At 39.6% G+C, this 22367-nt stretch overlaps 1 protein-coding gene across 4 annotated transcripts in view; it reads left to right on the forward strand.

Annotated features, from left to right (window-relative positions):
• Window positions 1-1381: 1381 nt before the first annotated feature.
• Window positions 1382-22367, forward strand: part of GLRB (glycine receptor beta) — a 46369-nt gene continuing 25383 nt past the window's right edge. The window contains exons 1-4 of one of the 4 annotated variants that reach the window (XM_051619078.1): window positions 1382-1418; window positions 2870-3023; window positions 14776-14882; window positions 18468-18535. In XM_051619078.1, the coding sequence (XP_051475038.1) occupies window positions 2893-3023; window positions 14776-14882; window positions 18468-18535 (306 nt within the window). In that variant the 5' untranslated portion in view covers window positions 1382-1418; window positions 2870-2892. Of the gene's footprint in view, window positions 1419-1475; window positions 1549-2869; window positions 3024-14775; window positions 14883-15032; window positions 15049-18467; window positions 18536-22367 lie in introns of those variants that run through there. The other 3 variants (XM_051619077.1, XM_051619079.1, XM_051619080.1) reach the window with 3 other exon arrangements.

The following is a 22367-nucleotide window of genomic DNA, read 5'->3' on the forward strand; positions in this document are numbered from 1 at the left end:
GTATGTAGCAGTGTATGTATACCATGTCATTATAGTCCAAACCTCAACAGAGCTTGACAAAGAAGCATGATGAAGATGTTGTAGAAAGCATCCATTGATGTATTACACTCCTTCATTGGACCCATTCTGAAGAATAAAAGCATTCTCCACATGATGCTGCTCTTTCACCATCCTGCAGACCGAAGCTTTGGCAGTGTATATTGGGAGTGATAAGAAACAAAGCCGAAAGATAAAGAAGACTTGGAAATGGTCATGATTTCCAGTGACTTGGTCACTAAAATAAATCTGAAACAAATGGCAGACGAGGCCTTTGAACTATAACAGGAGCATGAGCATTTGTTTACTTAAGACTACTCAGCTGCATAACGATGTCTGTCAATTTCCAAAATTTTGGCCAAATAGCTGATGTAAGCAAGAAGTTCAGCAAGCAGCTCTGCATGTGCTTGTAGTTCTACAAGTGTGGGATACAATGAGCTCCAGAATTTCCATTCTATAAAGTCTCCACTTATAATGTAGTTAAAGTCTATAGCCATTGGAAAGCCAGCATCCTTTGTAACAAGGATACGCCTCTACTCTCAAAGCCAACTTCCTTACTTTTTCACAGGAAAAGTCTGGCATTTTAAACCAAGTAACAATAACTATCGACTCAATACACGTGTGTATACATATATCTATATATAAACTTTGCAGCAATGAATCATAGAATGGTTTGGGTAGGAAGGGATCTTAAACATCATCTAGGTCCAACCCCCCATGCACTGACACCTCCCACTAGACCAGGTTGCTCAGAGCCCCATCCAACCTGCCCTCTAACACTTCCAGGGATGTGGCTTCCACAACTTCCCTGGGCAACCTGTTCCAGTGTCTCACCACACTTCATATTGAATATTTCCTTCCTAGTGTCTTATCTAAACCTACCTTCTTCCAGTTTAAAGCCATTACCCCTTGTCCTATTACTACTAAATAGTAAAGAGGTCTTCCCAGAGCCTTCTCTTCTCCAGGCTGAGCACTCCCACCTCTCTCAGCCTGTCTTCACAGCAGAGGTGCTCCAGCCCCCGATCTCCTTTGTGGCCTTCCTCTGGCCTCGCTCCAACAGCTCCATGTCCTTCTTGTGTTCAACCCTGTCCTCCTCCATCCTGCTCAGCCCCTCTCCGCTAAAGCTTCTCGGTTCCTGCCAACTCTATCAGGCATGTGCCCCGTCTGTGCCCCACCTCTGACGGCGGGAAGGCCAGGAGGGCTGCGGGGGGGTCCGAACGGGCAGCGAGTTACCCGCTGGGCCCCCGCACGCCCCCAGCCCTCCCGCCGCCCGCGACGCGCTCGCCCAGTGCCCATGTGCGGGCGGGCGGCCGGGACATGCTCACTGGGAGGCCGCCGCGGCTCCCGCACATGCTCACTGGCCGCGGAGGGCACCGCCGGAGGTAGGGCTCTCTCCGCCGCCGGAGGAACCGCGCTTTCGCCACGAGAGCGGGCCGCGATATGGCTCGCCGCCGGTTCGCCGGCGGCCGGCGGCTCTAATCGCGGAGGGGAGCCGCGGCGGAGCGGCTGGCGGTGAGGGCCGCGGCGGTGCCGGGGCGGGCAGGGAAGGGGCCGAGGAGGAGCGAGGGCCCGGCCCCGGAGCCCCCGCCACGCCGGGCCGCAGCCGCCCGGGGCCCGTCAGCACCTCGGCCAGCGCCGGGGGCCGGGCTGCGGCAGCGGGGCCGGGGCGAGCTCCGGCGGGGCTCTGGGGGGGCTGCCGCGGGGCAGCGCCGGGCCCGTCCGGCCGCTGCGTGGGGGGTCGAGGCGTGAGGGGAGCTCCGCTGGTTCCCTCCTCCCGCCCCCGCTGCCCCTCTGCGCCGGCAGCGCCGGGCCGCTCGCGCCCCGGCAGCGGGGCCGGAGGGAGGCCTGGGCCGTGCGGGGAGGCGCGGGGACCGGGCGCGGGGAGGTATCGGCGGGGGCAGCTCCGCGGAGAGTGCCGGCCGGGGGAGAGGGGCTGCGGGTCTCTGAAGCGTCGCGGTGCCTCCTGGAGGTGGGAGGAAGAGAGGAAGAGGCTGCCACTGCTCCCTCAAAAGAATTGCAACCAAATGCACAAATAAAAGTGGGAAAGGCAGCTGATGTTGAGGCACAGGAAATGCCTGGGAAGTATCGGTGGGATGGGGAGCAAATGGGAAATGCCCGGGGTGTCGTAGGGCTGCGGGCAAGGGCCGGTGGGGCAGTCTCTGGTGGGGCCGGGTACAGGCGACAAGGGCTCCGGGCTTTTGCCGTGTGTGCCTTCACCCCTAAGAAGTTACAGTATTAAACTGGACACACTGTAATAAAGCACAGTTTCGCAGATTGTGTTTAGTCATCTTTGCAAGGCCTTTTCAGGGCTGGCTCTGCAGCATGAATACTTCGTGATAAATAGTAATTTATGTTTAAATTCAGTAGGTAAAATTACATTTGCAGTCTTTTCTCTTAACTAGCATTGAAGCAATTGCTGCTTTATCTGTCCAAGGTCACAGAGGGCTTGCATTTCTCTGCCTTACTAGATGACTGGTTGGTCACATTTAACCACGTTCAGTGCAGCTGACACATGACATTTTTTAGTGAGTTCTCTGTAGCAAGTTTCTGAGGATTTTGAGTTAGGCAGTTTATTTCTTAAACATACTGGAGCAAACCTGCGCTTAAATCTGTTCCTCACTTTGGGAAGCTACTTGACTGTCAGAAAATTGCCTAAGTTGGTTCCACGTCAGAGGCACACCTCACTTTGCTCCCAAGGCAACTGAGATAAAATTAAAATTAGCAACCCAAAACAAAACCAAAAAATCTCATTTTCAACTTTTTGTAGGTATGTGTTCCCATTTTACATATCTAACTTTACTAACATAAAGCTCTTTCTTTTCTTTTGCCACAGACTGGAGGTTTCTCTGAAGCTTCATGTTCAAGATGAAGTTTTTATTAGTGGTTTTATTTTTCATCTCATTCTCCTTATGGGTTGAAGAAGTCTGTTCCAAAGAGAAGTCTTCAAAGAAAGGAAAGGGGAAAAAGAAGCAGTATCTGTGTCCATCGTATGTTCCTTGTTTCTTTTATGCTTTTGTGTGATGTTCATCCTACTATATTTGTAATTGTGGAAATTATGCAGAAGTTAAAGCTGCTGCTTTCTGCTGCAAAAATGGGGTTTGGGGTGGGAATGAGAGAAAGAGGGCTTGAGCAGCATCATAGCTAAGTTCTGTTAATGATTGTGATTCTTTAGTGGCTGGTCCACTGTTTTAATGAAGGGGAACATCAAGGCCATAGCAGGTGGTTTATTTCTTTGTGGGGGATTCCAACCCAGTGTCTTGCTGTTTCTGGGAACACAGTATGAAGCCCATAGTGCTTTCCTCTGTAGCATCATGTTGCAGATGTACTGAGAAAAGCAAGGACAATGCAAAACTATTGTAATGAAATTCAGTTTCTGATTAACTTAGTTCTGTAAGAGAAGACTTGTCCTGTGCATGTTCTTACTGCATGTTGGATAGAATGAAGGTCTTCAGCACTTTCCATCACTAATTTACAGTACTGTAACTTTTATGGAGGTGGATTGATTGTTGCTATAAAGCATGCCCTTATGAAATACTCTCTCTGTAAAAATACAGAAATTAAAATCTGTGATTGCCTGGATGAATAGAGAATATATTCTGGGCATCTATGATTACTTGATGTTAAAGAATACTCCCTCTTTCTAATGCCTAACACGTTTTTGGTTGGGATCCATACAACATCACAACAGTTTTATTTGTGAGATCTCTTTTGTCATATTCTTGGCCGGCCTTGCTCATCTTTTTAGTGTTATGGTGTAAATACCCAAGGACAAGATCAATGGAATATAGTAAGTTGCCAATAAGAGTAGAAGAGCAGTAGGCCTGAAATGATAAAATTGTTCAGGCAGATTTCAAGCATGCTCTGGGGAGAACTCATAGTGTCCTTGCAATACCTGGAGGGGGAGGTTTTCTTCAGGAAAGCTGGGGAGGGGCTTTTTACAAGGGCTCGTAGTGAGAGGACAAGAGGTAATGGATCAAAACTGGAAGAGTGGAGATTTAGGTTAGATATTAGGAAGAAATGTGAGGGTGGTGAGACATTGCAACAGGTTGCCCAGGGAAGCTGTGGAAGCCCCATCCCTGGACGTGTTAAAGGGCAGGTTGGATGGGGCTCTGAGCAGCCTGGTCTAGTGGGAGGTGTTCCTGCCCATGCAGGGGAGTTGGAACTGGATGATCTTCAAGGTCCCTTTTAGCTCAAACCGTTCTATGATTCTGTAATTCTTCTTTGACCATAAAAGAAGACTAGAAGATGAGACCAGCTATTTAACATGAATAGACTTCTTTAAAAATACAGGAAAAAAAGTAGAATAACTGAATGGAAGCAATGTTTAAATAATACTTTTTAAAGTTCCCACTCTTTTAAAATATTGACAGTGATGTTTATTTGTAACCCAGAATTTTCAGAAGGTTTCTACGTATGATGAGTGTTTTCCTTTCCTTTTTTTATATGAGACCTGAAAAATGAGATAATACAATTACAGAATTATAGGGTGTTAGATTTTGAAAGGGACCTCTAGGGATCATTGAGTCCAACCCTCCTGACAGAGCAGGACCACCTAGGGCAGGTCACACAGTAACGCATCCAGATGTGTCTTGAAAGTCTCCAGAGAAGGAGACTCCACAGTCTCTCTGGGCAGCCTGGTCCAGTGCCGTAACCCTTACAGTAAAGGAGTTTACAGTAAAGAGATGTATGTTCAGGTTTGCTTATATTAGCATACAAGTCTCAAATGCAATCATGACTCATCTGAAATCACCCCTACTCATTCTATCCCCTTTGAATTGTTCAGTTGAACCCCCTGTGGAACTTTTGGTCTGAGCTACCATGAGGATTTGTAGCAAGGAGAGAAACATTGTAGTTCCCAGGACTGGCTTAAGCACTGAAGGCCTCAGAAAGTGAGTTACGCAGCTGGGAACTCAATCTGGATCTTCCATAGGAGCCACCAGCACTTCCCCTGTTCTTGCTCTTAATTAGAATTGAAAACAAGTGGATGGATTTATTTATTTGTTCTCTTAAGTATCGCATTTCTTGGTACCCTACTCTTTTTTATACTGGTGGGTGTTACAAGCCATTCTATGATTTTGTGATTGTATGATGAAGTCATGTCATCAATATACTTGAAAAGCATTGTATAAATGCTATACTTTTCAAAGCTATACTTTTAATTCCAGGCTGCTGAAGACTTCTGTGATAATACTATTGGAATCCAGTATTTGTCTGATATATCGTGTATTCAGTGCTACGAGCTGGAATTCATTGCCCTATCAATAAGCCATACTGGATTTTCTGAATAATTAACAAGTTGTCTAGATTTTACTTGGCTGAAGTTCACAGCCTGAGAGACAACCACTTGTAGTGAGAGGACAAGGGGTAATGGATTAAAACTTGAAGAGGCGAGATATAGGTTAGACATTAGGAAGAAATTGTGTTGTGTGAGAATGGTGAGACACTGGTACGGGTTGTCCAGGGAAGCTATGGAGGCCCCATCCCCGAGAGTGTTCAAGGGCAGGTTGGATTGGGCTCTGAGCACCCTGATCTAGTAGGAGGTGTTCCTGCCCATGCAGGGCAGTTGGAACTAGATGATCGTTAAAGTCCCTTCCAACACAAATCATTCTATAATTCTATGATTTTTTGATTCTATGAAAATAGCAGGGCTGCAGAACTGCTGTTTTTGTGACTGGCACCTAGCAGACCTCAGATGTGAATAAGCAATGAAGGTCAGTTCTGTGTTGCAGAGAAATTATTGAATGCTCTCTTAGGCTACTGATGGCAAACTTCTAATCACCAGCATGTTATTTATAATCTCTCACAAAACTTCCTTAGTTGACGACACCACTTTATAAAAAGGGCTGCCTAATCTTCATCATTTTTTTCCTGTGAATAAAGTAAGGAATCTTTCCTCACAAACAAAGCAAAGCACAGTGCAGTGGAGTGGGAAATAAGTGACACCATAAGGATTGACCCAAAATAGTTTTGAAGGGAATGATTGAATTAAAAATTTACTAGTAAAGCAGCAGAGAAATCTTTTAGAATAATGCGTTGTATCTTTTTTAAAGAAAACCAAATTTGTGTAATTTATAAAATGGAATGGTATAAATTCCTAAAGAAACATATATTTGTAAATAAAAATCTTAATCTACCTTTAATTTGCATTGGTTACTGGTGCAAGAGCATTTAAAGCTTAATTGTAACAAGTTATTGCCTTTTGTTTCCTTACAACATGGGAAAAGCTAAATTTTACCTCCTTTGGAGAACAAGCTAGTAATTATATAAGGAACAATCTTCTCTTTACAAACTTTATAATTCAAATCAAATGTATGGAAATAATTTTCCAGGAAAGATTTATGCAGAATCTGATGTTACCGCTAGAGTTCTTTAGTTTGGTGTTAAGAAATGGAGGGTTATAAGACTGGCTTGGGACTTTAGCATGAATTTGTTTGTATGGAATCTAAGCATACTTGAGCTTTTCCTTTTATGGCTCTCCTGCATGCAACCCCTTTGCCAAATGCACCCCTCTGGCATGAAATTCACTGCTATTAGAATAAGCTGAAAACAAGCAGATTAGACAGCCCGTAAAAAGTTCATTGTTGTCTCATAAACAGATACTTGCTTCCTTCATTTAGGGAATTTCTATTTTGTGTCTTAGAGCAAAATCTCTTATGTGTGATGATTGATAACACTGTATTTCTCAGCATGTTGTGTGATAGCAGCTTGATTAGCCATCTTATTTTCATTTATTTCTGAAACTGTTTTTCCCAGATTTGTTATTGAGGGTTTTCATGAAGCTGATGCTTAATCCCTTGGTTCTTACTTTGATTTAATGCTTGCTCAGAACAGATGTAAGATTTCACAGCTTACATTTAGATAATTTCCCTTATTACCTCAGGCTTTCTAAATGAAACAGAGTAATTATACTTGTATCTGATTCCTGAATGTTTGTTGATTAACAAAGAAATTGATATATTAGGTCTGAAATCCTACGATAGGGAGCATTGCAGCATAGATCTGAGTATCTGGCTTCCAGTGATGCATAGTACAATAAAATAGAGAGCTTTAGCGTAACAAAACGCTTGCCTTTTGACTCAATGAAAAATATTTAAAAAAACAAACCAAACCAGATCTACCTCTTCAAGAAAGAAATTAAGGATTTTCTGGATTACAGTGTTCTTGTTTACCAAGTTTACTTTGAAATTCACTGTACTGAATACAGATTATTTCAATGCACATGCAGATGGATTTCATGGCTTGATTTTTGTTGATTGTAGACTAACCCATCAGCTGTATTGCCTCTGTTACTTCTTTTTTACCTGTTATTAACTTCTTCATAATTCCTCATAATACCTGTTTCTGGTAAATATGTTACACTTAGCTGTGACTTTTTCTAAAAGCACTGCTGAAAAATGTTTTCCTTTTCTTATGGCATAATAAATACTTCAGTTATTTTATGATGTGTGAGCTGCTGTTGTTATCTCCACAATCCATAGTAGCCCAGAAGGTCTCTACTCAAAACTGCTTGCAAGAGCTCTAGACAAATGAAACTGTAAGGAAAGGGAAGTTAAGTTATGGCAGTTATAGAAGGCTTAGAGATGTAAGAGTGTCAAACAGCAGCTAACAAAATCAGTTATAACTGTCCTCTTAATCACAGCTATTCCCCTTAATTTTAGTTTTAGGATGACTCAGCTGTTCCCTTGCACATTTGTTTCTGAAGATCCCACAGTGTCTCTAATGCCAGAGCAATGCTGAGAGTGTAACCTCAATAACTAAATCTCGTTCTCGTCTGTGCTTTTAGAAGTGACTCTCCTCACCTTTATGCGCTTTTCCACATGAAGGTTTGTATCTGTGTGTGTGATTTACCTAAATACTGTGTGATAGCTATAGAGACTTTTTTACCCACAAAGCAGGAGTACAAATCATATTTTAGCTTGTATTCGATAAAGCGTATCATCTACTTCAGAAACTGTGAAATGGCCCTCTAAGCCCTCCAGAAAACATGGCTTGTGCCATCTGCCAGCTGGAAGCTTAGAAAGGTCACAGATGCCAAGGTTCAATAAACAGCTTCTTTTAAATAATAACAACAAAAGACAGTGGAACTAGGGAAAAAAACCAACACAACATAGCAAAAAACAAACCAAACCCAACAAAACAACAAACCTTTTGACGCATTGTTGTATGTCCTAAAATTTCTCATGGTTAATTTTCAGTTTCTGACATGCTCTTGCCATAAAGACTAACGTAGAAGTTTGAAGTGCATCTTGTATATTGACACCTCCTCCCCTTACCATGGACAAGGACTTTTAAAAATTATATCAAGTGTTCAGGTATACATGGCCTCTCTATCCTTAGTATGTGATAGTCTCCAGAATGTCAACGATGGGAAAGTGGAATTATCTGTGTCTTCATCCACATCTTGTAGAAGACACTGTTAATAGTTTATGAACTTTTTCATTTGTAGCTATGATGGAGGGTTGATACAGTTTGTGGGAGAAGATGGACTCAAGTTAAAAGAAAAGCCTGAATTTGGTTGTGGAGGCAGTTACATCTCACAGTGATTCTGAAGATAAGTACATTGCAAAGCCCAGATCTGGTTGCTATAAAAATTCTTTTGCCCTACAATAACAGCAGTTGATCAATGGTTTAATTATTCTGTAGCATGTAACTCTCATGGAAAGCTGTGATCCCAAACAGATAGGGCCGCATTCCAGGACATTTGAGGATTTGTTTTCAGAGTGGATAAACATGCTGGGGAGTAAAAGATAAAGCTATATAAGCAAATCTAAGTTCTCTTGTAAAACAGTAATTAGGCATGGTAGGCTGGTTCTGTTCAGTAATTCTCCCTCTCAGTGAGCAGTGTTTACTCTATTATGAACATTGCAGTGATGAGACACGAAAATCATGCAGTAGAGTTACTGACTTCATTTGTCATATACAACCTTCAGGCTAGGAAAATACTTGGATGTGCAGGTTAAATTACACCTCCTAAACTTAAGCACAAGGAAAACCATAGGACTAAATTCTGTTCTCAGCTCCACCAAAAAGATCTTTGAAAGAGAAATTAAACAGAATGTATATCCACTTATACCACCATACAAGGTAGTTAGATTTTACCAGTATCCAAGTATTTTCTCAGTACTTACCACATTTGGAAAAAAGACCAGGACAAGAAATGGATGTGCATAAACTGTTTTAAAAATGTCTGTAGTTCTGCTTGAGCATCTGGGTGCTGATCATGTTACCTGTCTGCATGTGATATGAGGACATAACAGGATGCCCCTTATGCACAAGGGTTGCTTAGGTGATGATTCCGGTGGGATGCAGAGATGTCTAGGTGTGGAGCAAACAAGCTAATTATAAGAAATGGAAACAGTTAGCTTGCAGGGAGCAGTGTTGGGCAGGCTGGATGAAGGTACCGTACTAACATGGTTCTACAAGTTTGGGGGCTGTCACCTCTGTGGCAGGCAGATGAGTAAGATTGCTTTTCTCAGGCTTAGGGAATAATAAGAAGGCACCATGCAAACACTCCTTAAGGTGTCTGGCCCTGGCAATGTTGGATGTGAAAACAAAGAACTGAACTTAGCTTAATGCTAGGTTGTTCAAGCTATGCATTCTAAGCAAATGCCAACACTAGAATAAGCATGCTACCTGACTGTCTGGACTGCAGTGTAATGTAAGATGGCATGTGAATATGTCCCCATGACATGTCTTTTTTTTTTTTTTCCTTTTCCTGATTGTCATACCATAAGGTAAAAAATATATTAATGCTCTCCTCTGAAGTTAGAAATTTTTCAGCATAATGGGATTTTGAGACTAGGGATCAGGGCAGTAGGTGAATTAATTCAACAGCCAAGGTCTCCTTCCCACTCATGTTCATACACTTTGCTGCAGTCATCCTTCTGTAGCACTGGGTGTGACAAAGACTCTTTGTAACTTCAGTGAACTCTGAGAGACTAAATGTCATGATAACCCATAGAGATGTAGTGTCTCCTGACAACGTTTCTTTAGCACAAGGAAGCTATATACATTTCAAACCAAATGTAATACATGCTTCCTTTTTCCATGCATATATGGTTATTTAAACTTCCGGATTTTGATTAGTGAGTTATGAAAATAATTATCAATCACCATCAATTGAAAATGTTAATCGTGTTTTTCAAAGGCATTGATGAAGTATGCAGAGCTGCAGTGGAAAAGGAGCTGGACACCTTACTGCATATCCTGTGAAATACAATACTTAAAGTCATGCTTTTATTCATCAAAGATACCAGAAGTAACCTCTCAAAGAGGTGCCAGACATAGCACACAGAAATGTTATGCTGAAAGACTGAACTATTTTGTTTGCTTTTCTGAATGTTGAGGGCCATGTTTGTAGAAGCAAGAACACTTTTGAGAATACTGTTTGCTTAATCTTTTTTTTTTTTTTTCAGAGAGAAATCATGCTTTGAGTTTGGATTTTTTGTGGTGTTTCGTTTTGGTTTTTGGGTTTGTGGAGTTTTTTTATGTTGATTTTTTTCTTTTCCCAAAATTGTCATTTAGGCAAAATTCTTGTTAAGGCAGTTTCTAGCTTTATTGTTACTTGCTTTTAAATTTACATTATAGCAGCTATGAGACTTTTGTTGCCTTACCCTTTGTTTGGTATTCACCGTATCTTGATGAGAACCCATCAATTGCTGTGAAGAATGCTGCTGCATTTCCACCTCCTAATGGTTTCCAGCAGCTCCACCTCCATTTAACTCCAGTTGAAATAAATATATTAAAATTACAGTGCATGCTACAATTGGTGGATATCTAAAGGAAATCTTAGCCTAGTTATCAGCTTTTCACAAATGTGAAAACTCTAGGTGGGGTAAGAAAAAGTAGTGAGTAACTTCTCAGTTGGTGTGAGTGTTGTTATATGGGAATCAGACAGCCTTTAGCAAATAGCAGTATTGCTTCTTTTTGGAAGGGAGTTCTTAGCTGAAATTAATTTTCTCTTACGTAGTCTACACATTTACCTATCATAGATGCCTTTTTGAGTGGCCAATTAAGCAGGGTTAGTAGTGGCTCTAGGTAAATATCTTAGTGCCATGAATAGTCCCAGCCTGTTTGTTCATGTGCTTAACCCATCCTATTCACTGTTTCATTAAGTTATTCTGCTTGTCTGTCACTCTGAAAGTGGCATCACTTCTTAACTCACCAAAAGCTGCACATATGATTTATTGATTTGCAGGTGAAATTTAGCCATTTTGATCATCAGGGCTCTCTAAAGGAAACCCAGTCCTTATGATGATGTTTAGTTGCATGAGTGCTATTTGCGGACATTAGTTCAATGACAGCATACTATGGAAGACAATGTGAAAACATGACTTGATACTCAGCAAAGCTTTTTCTGCTAGTAGCTATTCCAACCACTTCATTCAAAGTCACCTTTAAAAAATAGCAACTTCTGATCCTCTGTGCTTCTTCTAACTTAAAACAACCAATACTGTTTTATTTCACTCACTTCTTACACAGAGGAGGATAAATGTGCACACATTACGCTTCTGTAAGCTCTAAACACTACCCAACAACTTACAGAAGATGTGATCATTATATTCTTTACCAGAAAGCAATCCTGTCACCTGTTCTTCATCCCATTCTGTCATCCCAGTGCTGTAAATCTCCTTTGCCCTAATTCATGGTTGATGTTTGAACAAGCAGCCGGAACAGGTATTTGTACTAACAGAACTCTGCAGTGCAAATCAGATCTCACAATGCTACCACCTTATTCATCTTACTTGAAGAGACAAATAAACCTATCAGCACTGTCTGGTTTCTTTTGCTGTTTGATGCTCATTCATTTAATTTCTCAGGCTTTTTTCTTCTTTTCCTTATAGCATTTTATGAGCATCTGTATTTAATTTATGTGTCCACGCTAACCCGTGCAGTTCAGATAAGTGTCATCACTATTTAATTAACTTTTATGTCTACTCCACAGCAGAAATTTTTTAAAACTAAGATTTTAGTTTGTTCATTAGTAGTTGTTTGATTTTGTTTTGATATTTCATGAATAACAGGTGTATATGATTTAGAAAGATTTCCTATTGCGTGTGTTAAGAAGGCCCTCCTTTTATAAATATAATTTCTGTAGGCATCTGATGTAGATATTTTAGATTTTAAAGTGTTGGACAGTGCCCTGAACCTTTTCATATCAGGTAGAATACAGTGTACAGAGTGTTTGCCTGCCTCTTAAATAGCTAAATGAACATTCTTCTGTGCCTTGTTGCTGCTAAAAAATGTGAAATAATCTTAACATTTAACTTCACATTTTTCAGTTGTCCAGTTAGTGGTAACAGTGAAAAAAAAAACCATACACAGCTAGTTGATGATGTTTCTGTAGTGGTCTGTTTATTGGTAGAGGTTATCACTGAAAGCTGAATGCAAATCCCAAAATGACAGTAATAAATTAGTCCTGTTGCGTAATGATCCAAATTCAAATCAAATATGAAAAGCCAGAAACATAGCCCTGGGAGAACTGATTGAAAGTGAATTTCTCAATTATTCAAAAAGATTAGAACATCTATTGCTATTTAATTGCTCTAATAGTAAATTAGCAGAGGTTTATTGTACCCAGAGTAAGGACGTACTAGTGAAAGTTAACGTATGTTACAAAAAGTAAAAAATTCTTTGTTTTATTAGTGGACCATTTATCTCTAGATAAATGCGGAGAAAAGAGGTAATTCACATGTGGAGTTGTTGTATGTGTCAGCAGTTTTAGTGCATTTACAGGAGGTGGGGGAGGAGTTATATGCTGCAGCCACTTAAAAGCTGCTCCACAATTTTTTGTCATCCTGCATGTTATAGATGAAGATACACTCATGGTTGCACACTTTTCAGTAGCTACATCTCTGGACAGCCTTCTGAATTCATACTAATCCTGTTAGTGAGTGGCGAGTAGTCTGAAATTTCAAGGAGCATTGAGTGGTTATTTGATGTCATAGCTGAGCTGGTGTACTTTTCTCCCTCATGTATAACATCAAACAAATGCAAGCAGATAGTTAAACAGATATGCAGCATTAGGTTTCAGAAATATCCTTAATACAATAGGGAAAATAGAAATTGTTTTGTTTTTTTTTTCTGAAAGGTAAAATGCTCAAATGATGTCAAGGAGACTATGATAGAATAAAATGCATTTATAAATGGTTTACATGTTTTTAATAATAGGCAAGTCCTTCATACTTTTAAACATTTTAGCTGTTAAATGTTAAGTGAGGAGATTAAATCTCACTGTGAAGACATAGTAAGTGCTACCAAGTCAACAAGTCTTGTTCAGTTGCTCTTGTTCTTTCACTTATAGTTTTGAGGTGAAACAGTTGATTTTAAAGGAGAGGTTATTAATAAAAACTAGATTATTCAAGGGCTAGGATCTGGTCTTGTCTCCAGTTTTTGATCAAATAGTGATATAAAGCAATGATGATAGTTATTTATTAATTAATTAACTTCCCAGTAGTCATTAAGGAAGATGCTGAACAGAAGCTTCTCAAATTGGACATCTTAAACCTGGGAAGTCTGATGCATTCATACAAGTTGTTGCTTTTTTAACTGGCCAAAAACCTTGTGGAGAGTTAATATTTTCTTTGATAAATGTTTGAATAATGCAGAAGTCCCAGGGGACATGAAGAAAACTGAAGGATGAGGAGAAAACTAGCAATGAGCTGAGCTGCTATAAAGAATCAGCTGTAAGTCTGTCAAACTGATGTTGATATGGGAAGGAATAACGGAAAAAAGAAATTAAGCCGGGCAAAGGAGGCAACGGCAGCTACTACTGATTGTGGAAAACATTTAGGAAATAGACTAGATAATTTAAAACATCCATTCAGACATTAATTTGCTACAGGTAATATTGTTGATCCGTATGACTTATACCTCTGTAGGGTGTTTGCCTTATTTTTACATGGCATCTTGGTTACTAAATTAAAATGACAGGAAGTCAGCAGAGTAGTCATAAAATGGATGGAAAAGTCATTACTAGACAGGATTCAAAACTGGAAAACATCACTGGGTAGGTCCTACAGACAACATATAAATTAATTTACATTACATTATCAGCCTGCCAGGTGCCTGAAGTCTGTGGGGTGGGGCCAGTTGCACCCTTAATGATTTTTATTACACTCAATTTCATGTTACTCTTGTAACTATTTACCTGTCACAGATTCTTTTTTTTATTTTAACAATGGCTTTAACACCCAACAGAATAACAAGGTAAATGGAGATGTTTAAATTCCCCCTGAGGAACCAGAGGAGAGTGCAAGGCCTCATTTTCCATAACAAAGCTTTTATTAGCACTTGACAAGGAGATGATGCAATGGCTCCAGCCCGCTGGAGGAGCTGGCTCTGACATGCGAGAGCAGGAGGCTGCCAAAAGCCTCCCATGGTTTGGCACCTACGAAGTGCCTGTCAGTTTACTTCTGTTCTTAATCTGACGGTCACTAAAAATAGCTCAGGTGGCTGCTTTCTACTAAGGAAGAAATCGTGTCCCCCTGGATATTTGTACTAGGAGGGAAGGGAACAATTAGTGAATTGTGCTGTATTTATTTTCTGAGGTTTACAGTTAATGGAGAGCTCTGACTTGTTATAGTCTTTTGAAAAATACAGAGACATCACAAAGCAAGGAAGGCTATACACTATGGAACCCGAAAATGCTGGGCATAGTTTTGCTCATGATATGGCATGACTTTAAAATTACTTACAGTTGTTTCTGTCTCAGTAGTAACTAATGCATTTTTTTTACAGCCAGCAATCAGCTGAAGACCTTGCAAGGGTACCAGCTAATTCTACCAGCAATATCTTGAATAGACTATTGCTCAGTTACGATCCCAGGATAAGGCCTAATTTCAAAGGTTTGTCAGATGTTTCAGCCTTTTTCTTTTAATCTTTGGAATTTAACTTTTGCTCTTTTCACACATAAAATTTTATATAGAGGTAATATTTACAACCCTTTTGTTTTAATTGTCATTTCTCTAGATAGTGTGAAACTCAGAGGATACTTTTTTGATCTGAAAGATGGTATGTTAGGATTTTATGGTTTTAATAGTATGTGATGCTTTGATATGATACTTATTATAATAATTTTTATCATTTTATAATATTTTTTTAAAGTACAATTTGATTTTACAGGGTAAGTTTTTTAAATACCTTTTTTATCCCTACATTTCAGTTAGATATTAGTAGTACCTCTGCTTCACTGTGTTTTAAAACAACAAAATTCTCTATAGAGATCCTTTAAGATGTCTTTGTAAAATTTGGGATCAGCAGTATCATAGTTTGGAAACCATATAGTTATCAAACCCTTCAAAGATATGTTACTAACACACTTTGCATTTTTAAATAGATAATGAATTTAAACACACTCTCTGATTTTAAAGCATCTCGCTGGTAGTCAAATGTATGAATCATCCATGTAGGCAAATGTGATTTCCTTTCATATGCAGAAAAGGCTGGGATACATATCTGCAAAACCTCTAATAACCCATACAGCTGTTAGTTTCTAGGAATTAGTTTCTTTCCCTGCTGGAAAAAAACATAGGCAATTTTATTGTATTACAGACACTGCAGTTCACCTAAGTCAGTTCTTTCTTATTTTTAAATTTATATTTAATGATATATACAGTAAGAGATAGTTTAACATGCATTTCAATAGTACTATAAATGTTTAAATCTGCAATCACTATTGTGCTTTTGAGGAGACCATTTGCAGATGTTCTGCTTATCTAAGTTTTATAACTTACTTATAATATATATAAATAAATGTATTAAACTCAATTTTCAGCAAGTGACCTGCTTTTTTCTTATTCTCTGTAGAATCTTATTTGTATGTTTTCAGCACTTAGCCTTGTCACAAAGAATAAATATCCAGCTTCTGTTCTACCTGTTCTTCAGCATGATAGATCACAAAGCATATTGCAGATTTCTTTATATTTTTGATAACCCTGCTGGCAGCCTGCTAAGAATCAAGATGGAAGGAAAAAGGAGGACATGCAATGTTAACTCACAGGGAGGTGGAAGAAAAAGAACATTTTCTGACAAGTGGTTTGCCCGTGTGAAAATGTTCCTCACACATGAGTGATTTTCTTGGATGGCACTTCCTATTCAAATCTGAAGAGATATTACACTCTTTGCTACTAGTGGTGTGGTGGGTGCTCTGTCACATGCATCAGGTGCTGAACAAAGTCTTTTGCTTATTGCATAACCAAACCCACCACATTTAACTGGTCTGATTTTTTTTTAAAACCCAACAAACTGGTTTAACTGAAAAAAGTGCATTTTTATCCTAGTGATTTTCTGGTGAACCAGGAGAACGAGTCTGAATTTATGTATTCAGTGTACACTGAAATATCGTATGCAGACAAACAATGAGATGAGGCATATGTTACTTTGTATTTGCTTACTTTGTGAGAATAGTCTGTATATGTTGTTCAGTCTCTTATTGCCGAAAATAGGAAGAATTCCACTGAATTAAGTTCTTGTAATAGTGTAAAGGAGATCAGATACATAGTGCACACACTGACACTCTCAACATACAGGTGCTAAATAAAACCAGTGGACCATAATTAGTTCTCACAGCCATCAGGCCACTTCTCCCTGCTTCATGATAACTCTCTGTTAACACCAGATTAAATGACTGCCGATCAGTTCCCACAGGGTGACAGAGGGCAGTTGTAGCAGCTGTCACACCATCCCTTTGCAACGACAGGAATCCTGGCTGTGGAAAACAGGAAAAAATCCGGTCCATCTTAGTATCTTCCTTTTCTTGGCAAGGTGGTGACTATTATAAAACAGAGCAGCTTTCTCTTGCACAAAGGCTAGGCAACTGTGAAAGCTGCATGCAGCAATTTTTATCTGCCTGTATTTATACATTGCAGTATTGTACTTGGCTTGCACAACATATCCTCTTACAATGTAAGGAAATGTGTCATTATAAATCATAAACAGAACCATAGAATCACAGAACCATAGAATCATAGAATCATAGAATCATAGAACCATAGAATCATAGAATATGTGGGGTCGAAAGGGACCTTTAAAGGTCATCTAGTCCAGCCCTCCTTGCAGTGCAAAGGGGCCTTTTTAACTAGATCAGATTGCTCAGAGCCTCATCAAGCCTGGTGTTGAATGTCTCCAGGGGTGGGGCCTCCACTACCTCTCTGAGTAACCTGTTCCAGTGCTTCACCATCCTCATAGTAAAGAACTTCTTCCTGATAACCAGTCTAAATCTACTGTGCTCTAGTTTAAGACCACTACACTTCATCCTATGTCTACATTGTAAAATGTCCCTCCTCCCAGCTTTTCTGCAGGCCCTCTTCAAGCACTGGAAGGCTGCTGTAAGGTCTCCCTTGGAGCCTTCTCCAGGCTGAACAACCCTAACTTTCTCAGCCTGTCTTCGTAGGAGAGGTGCTCCAGCAGCCCTCTTACCATTTTTGTGGCCCTTCTCTAGACTCGTTCCAACAGGTCCATGTCTGTCTTTGTGTTGAGGGCTCCAGAACTGGACACAACACTCCAGGTGGGGTCTTAGAAGGGCATAATAGAGAGGCAGAATCGCCTCCTTTGACCTGCTGGCCACACTTCTTTTGATGCAGCCCAGGATGCAATTGGCCCTCTGAGCTGCAAATGCACATTGTTTGCTCATATCCAACTTTTTGTCCACCAGTATCCCTAAGGGCTACTCTCTATCACATCATGCCCTATTTTTATTGATAACGATGATTGTCCCTACCCAGGTGCAAGACCTTGCACTTGGCATTCTTGAACCTCATGAGGTTCACAAGGGCTCCCTTCTCTAGCTTGTCCAGGTTCCTCTGGATAATATTCTGTCCCTCTGGTGTGTCATCTGCACCAGTCAGCTTGGAGTCATCCACAAACTTGCTGAGGGTGCCTTGATCCCACTGTCTGTATTGCTGATGTAGATATTAAACAGTACTAGTCCCAGTACGGACCTCTGAGGGATACCACTTGTCACCCAGGTAATTTGGGATGGTGGATCATCATTATGACCTTGACAGTTAAAAGTGTCTGTCACTAGAAATGTGAATTGCCTCTATCCATTACACTGCATGCAAAAGAAAAGCTGGATTGTGCATTCTGTGATAACAGAAAATCATAAAATTTGAAAATTATTCAAATTTATGATCTGTGAAATGCTTTAAACTTAACACCCTGGACTAAGGGTATTTTTTTCTCTTTTATTATCATGAAGTTGAAAAGAGTTTTTGAGATTTCTGTTTTCTCTCAATGGAAATAGATTAAACTGCAGCTTTTGAAAACTGTGTTTATACTAACTTGAAAAGATAAATTTGTATGACCTTATAAAAAACATTTCACACTGTGATACTGGTATAGAGAAACTTTAAATAAATGATAACCTATCTTTACTGGATTGTGCAGTTCACTGTAAATATTTTTTTTCTTTTTTTCTTTTTTTTTTTAAGGAATTCCAGTCGATGTTGCAGTCAACATCTTCATTAACAGCTTTGGGTCAATTCAAGAGACAACTATGGTAAGACTGAAATGAAATTAATAAAGCACACATGGAATTTTTTTTAATTAAATTTCAGGCTGAGGATTATGAACTGTAAATTTGAAATAATTGTTATGATTGCAGACACTGAGAACTGAGTTAATAGGGTTAGTGATAGACTGACTGTTTTATGTCATGAACCTATTAATCTGTTTCACTCTGTATTTGTCCACACATTGTTTTTAGAGCCTGATGAATATTGAAGGAAATCCACAGTTTCTAAGATATAAGAAAGACACTGATTTCCATAAGGGAAATTCCAGGGGAATTAATTTGATATCTAGGTTGGTTGGTATGTTAGTATACAAAATACAAAAACTGTATATGAGAAAAAAAGAACATATATGCGTAAAGCTGAAGCATGCAGGTTCTCTGTTTTAATTAGTTCTGAGGATAAGAGTAAATAATGGAGGAGTAGAAGGAGGAATAAAGGAGTAGATCATCAATTGCCATACTCCTGTTTATTTACTGTGTGAGGTAAACTGAGGAGTGAATTTTCTAAAGACATGTTCCCACAGTTCAGTCATAAAATTTCAACATGTCAATAACAGCACAAATTAATCCTCATTACAATTTTGACTTTGTCAATTAAAAAAAAAAAGTCATTTCAGCAAAGCCATTTCAAATATTTTGGGACTTGAAGATCTTCTTTGCAATGATATATCCAATAAATACTGTCATATTATTGAAAAAAGAACACAAAACATTTAATTGCTGAAGGTGTTCTGACCTGATTGGGGTTGTCTTTTATGAAAAAAAGAGGGGAGGACATCATGTCTTACCTGTACGTGTGAAGCCAGAGCCAGGGCCTGTGCTCAGCATGGGTGCTCTGAGGTGCTCCCTGAGCATCCCATTTAGAAATTACTTTGGTGATCTGTTGCATTCAAAGCATTCAGGCAGTTCCCTAAACCAGGTTGCTCTTTTTAATACTGTGGCTAAGGCAGCATTCCTAGTCATAATGGCACAGAAGCAATAAACCATAATACAACTAATAAATAATAAAACACCTTTTGTTGTCAGAGGATGTAAGCACCCACTTAAAATTCAGAACCATCTTACACGATGTCCTAATGACATTTCAGCAGGGCTGCAGAGCTGCTGAAAGGAAAACATATGTGCTGGCTGAAACAGCTTTTGAATAACTTGGCCAGGAATTTGTTTCTTTAAGTAGGAGTGAATAAAGATTTAGATTTGATTGCAAATGATAGTAAGTTAACTAATAGCATTAGTGGGAAATGATATTAAAACGAAGAATGTAAGTGAGCTGAACATACCTCGAGATTTATTTCCTGAAAACAAAAAGGAGACTGAAGTTTAAAGATGGGCAGGGAGGAAGAGCAGGAAAGTAGGAGTGAGATAAGTGTTTAAGATGGCAGATATATTAGGCCAGATGGCTCTTTCAAGTTTCTGAGATTTATTGCTTGTTTTAAAAAGTGACTTTTACAGAAGCTTTTTTACAATTCACCCAGATCCAAAGAGTAACAAAACATGAATGCAAGGGATGTGCTTCCTCCCAAAAAATTAAGTATGCACTCTACAGCGATACATATATGCCTGCCTGTGAATTCCTGGTATGGCCACTCACAAATTTAACTAGGATGTCTCCTCCGTATTTCAGAACTTCAGACACCATCCTTTAATTTATGCTTTTATTTAGATTTCTACATTCAGCCGATCACCATGATAGCTAAGCATGTTTATGTGAAGTTTGGATTATTTCTTGGTTGCTTTAATGTATCACAGGAGGCACTGACAAAATAAACATTCCATCTGTTCTTCCATGTATCACTTTGGAAACTCTTCCTGCTGCGGTTGGTGTTGGGTCCTGTGGACATTCAGGAACCACTTCTCTCTTGAGGATAGTCTGGTACTTGTCTTCAGATGGTCTGGGTAATGGACCAGATAGTAGAAGCAAGTCCCTTAGACTAGGGAAAAACTTGTACCTCCAGAACCACAGGAAAAGTGTTTCCTAGAGCTGAGGCACCAAGTTTTTGGAGGACTAGAGGGTCCTCTTGCATTCAGAAAGGAGAGACATCTGCATGCAATGACAGAAGTACTGAAAAAGCTTCCTCAGTGTTGGAGGGGAGAGTGGCTGTCTGCAACTCTACTTTCTCAGGCATTGAATTTATGTATGTGAATTGTGAGGAATATTGATTCCTAGACTTTCTCTAAAGTTGCCAGAATCTACAAAAGTGGTTGGAGTGATATCAATACTGATTGCAAAATCTGTGAAATTATGTATTTCTCAGTATTTCTGTTGATGAAGTATTGTGATGATTCTTGTCTCTGTAGTCACTTCTGGTTGTAATAGTTGAATTTATAGGTTCTGCAAGATCTATGTGGGGGTAAAGCATCCTGATTTAGCCATGCTAAAGGGACAATTCCATCTCTTGGGTGATGGAAGGGTGGGGACAAACAACCATGGGTGCAAAGTGATTGGAAGGTTTTTTTGGTGGAGTGTGTGTGGTTGCTTCTGTTTGGTGTGGTTTTTTTGTGTTGATGGTTGGACTTGGTGATCTCAGAAATCCTTTCCAACTATGATGATTCTCTGATTCTGTGATTCTGTAATAAGGTGTCCTGTATCCTACTCTGAGACCCTTCTCTGACGTACACATGTATTGAACAAGTTACCTGGAAAAACTAAAGAAAAAGTGAATTAACTACAGAGTGGATAAACATTTTTACAGCTAAAATGGGGAAGAGCTTATATCAGAGCTGCTGCCTTCCAATAAGTTCCCTTTATCTTGAATCCTGTAACTTGTGTCCTAGCTCATCAGACTACTTGTCTGGGATCCTTGTGCTAACTCCACTTCTGATTTTGCAGATGTGTTTTTAGACTGTGTATCTGAGGGATATTATGGTGATTATGTCACATTTAGAAAGTGTTACAGACTTGAAGTCCAGTTGAGGATTCCCAGGGATAGATCCTTTCTGGTACAAATACCCATAGTGCTCTAAAATTTTAGCTGTGCTGCTGATCTGACTCTCTTTCTACAGAATCTGTATTTGTAGATTTGTACTTGTGGTATAACTTTCTTCACTGACTCAAATAGCAAAACACCATTTACTCCTCCTTTACTTTAAAACCTTGCAGAAAGGTCTTTTTTATTTTTATGTATGTAAAGGAAACTTTTGTTTCCTTACTTTACTCTTAAAAATGCCATTTTCTACTTTATTAAAAAAACACTATTATGCTCCCTTTCTTTGTATGAGTACAGTTCATGTAGAAAAAGTCTTTCATGATCTTCTATGTGCTTTGGTTTGCAGAAAGATATGTATTGGCTATGCCTGGTTTCTGGCATGAGGAGTTTTTCTGGCCACATGCCTACTGTTTAGTAGGTTGCATTTGAAATCTTTCCTAGAATGCCTCCCCTTTCAACCTCCCTGAAAACAACTTGCCTTCTGTTGGAGTTTCATGGGAGACCAAAGCCCTGTAGAATAGTGCTGTGATTCTTTTTACCTACTGGGTTCTCCCAAATCTAATGCTGATGAATGTCTCTTCCATACCACTCCCTGCCCAAGTTTCAAGCTTTTTTATTGCTATTTGTCTTCCCTTTTTTATAAATTACTGATCATTCTGCAGTACTCAAAGAATGTTTGTAAAATGTATAGGAAGAAGACCATGTGATCCACGTAGACCACTTCTTCAGCCTCTTTTAAACCTCATTGTGGTGCACATAATGATTCTTCAAGTTCATTGCCCAAATTTGAGAGGACTGGTTGCAGACTTCTTTCAAAATAGATTTATACCAGATGCTGTAATAGTTCATATTCTTTTAAGCAGAAACCCTTCTGCACATAATTTTCTGGC

Source organism: Apus apus, chromosome 4 (assembly GCF_020740795.1).
Source record: "Apus apus isolate bApuApu2 chromosome 4, bApuApu2.pri.cur, whole genome shotgun sequence".
Classification (NCBI taxonomy): Eukaryota; Metazoa; Chordata; class Aves; order Apodiformes; family Apodidae; genus Apus; species Apus apus.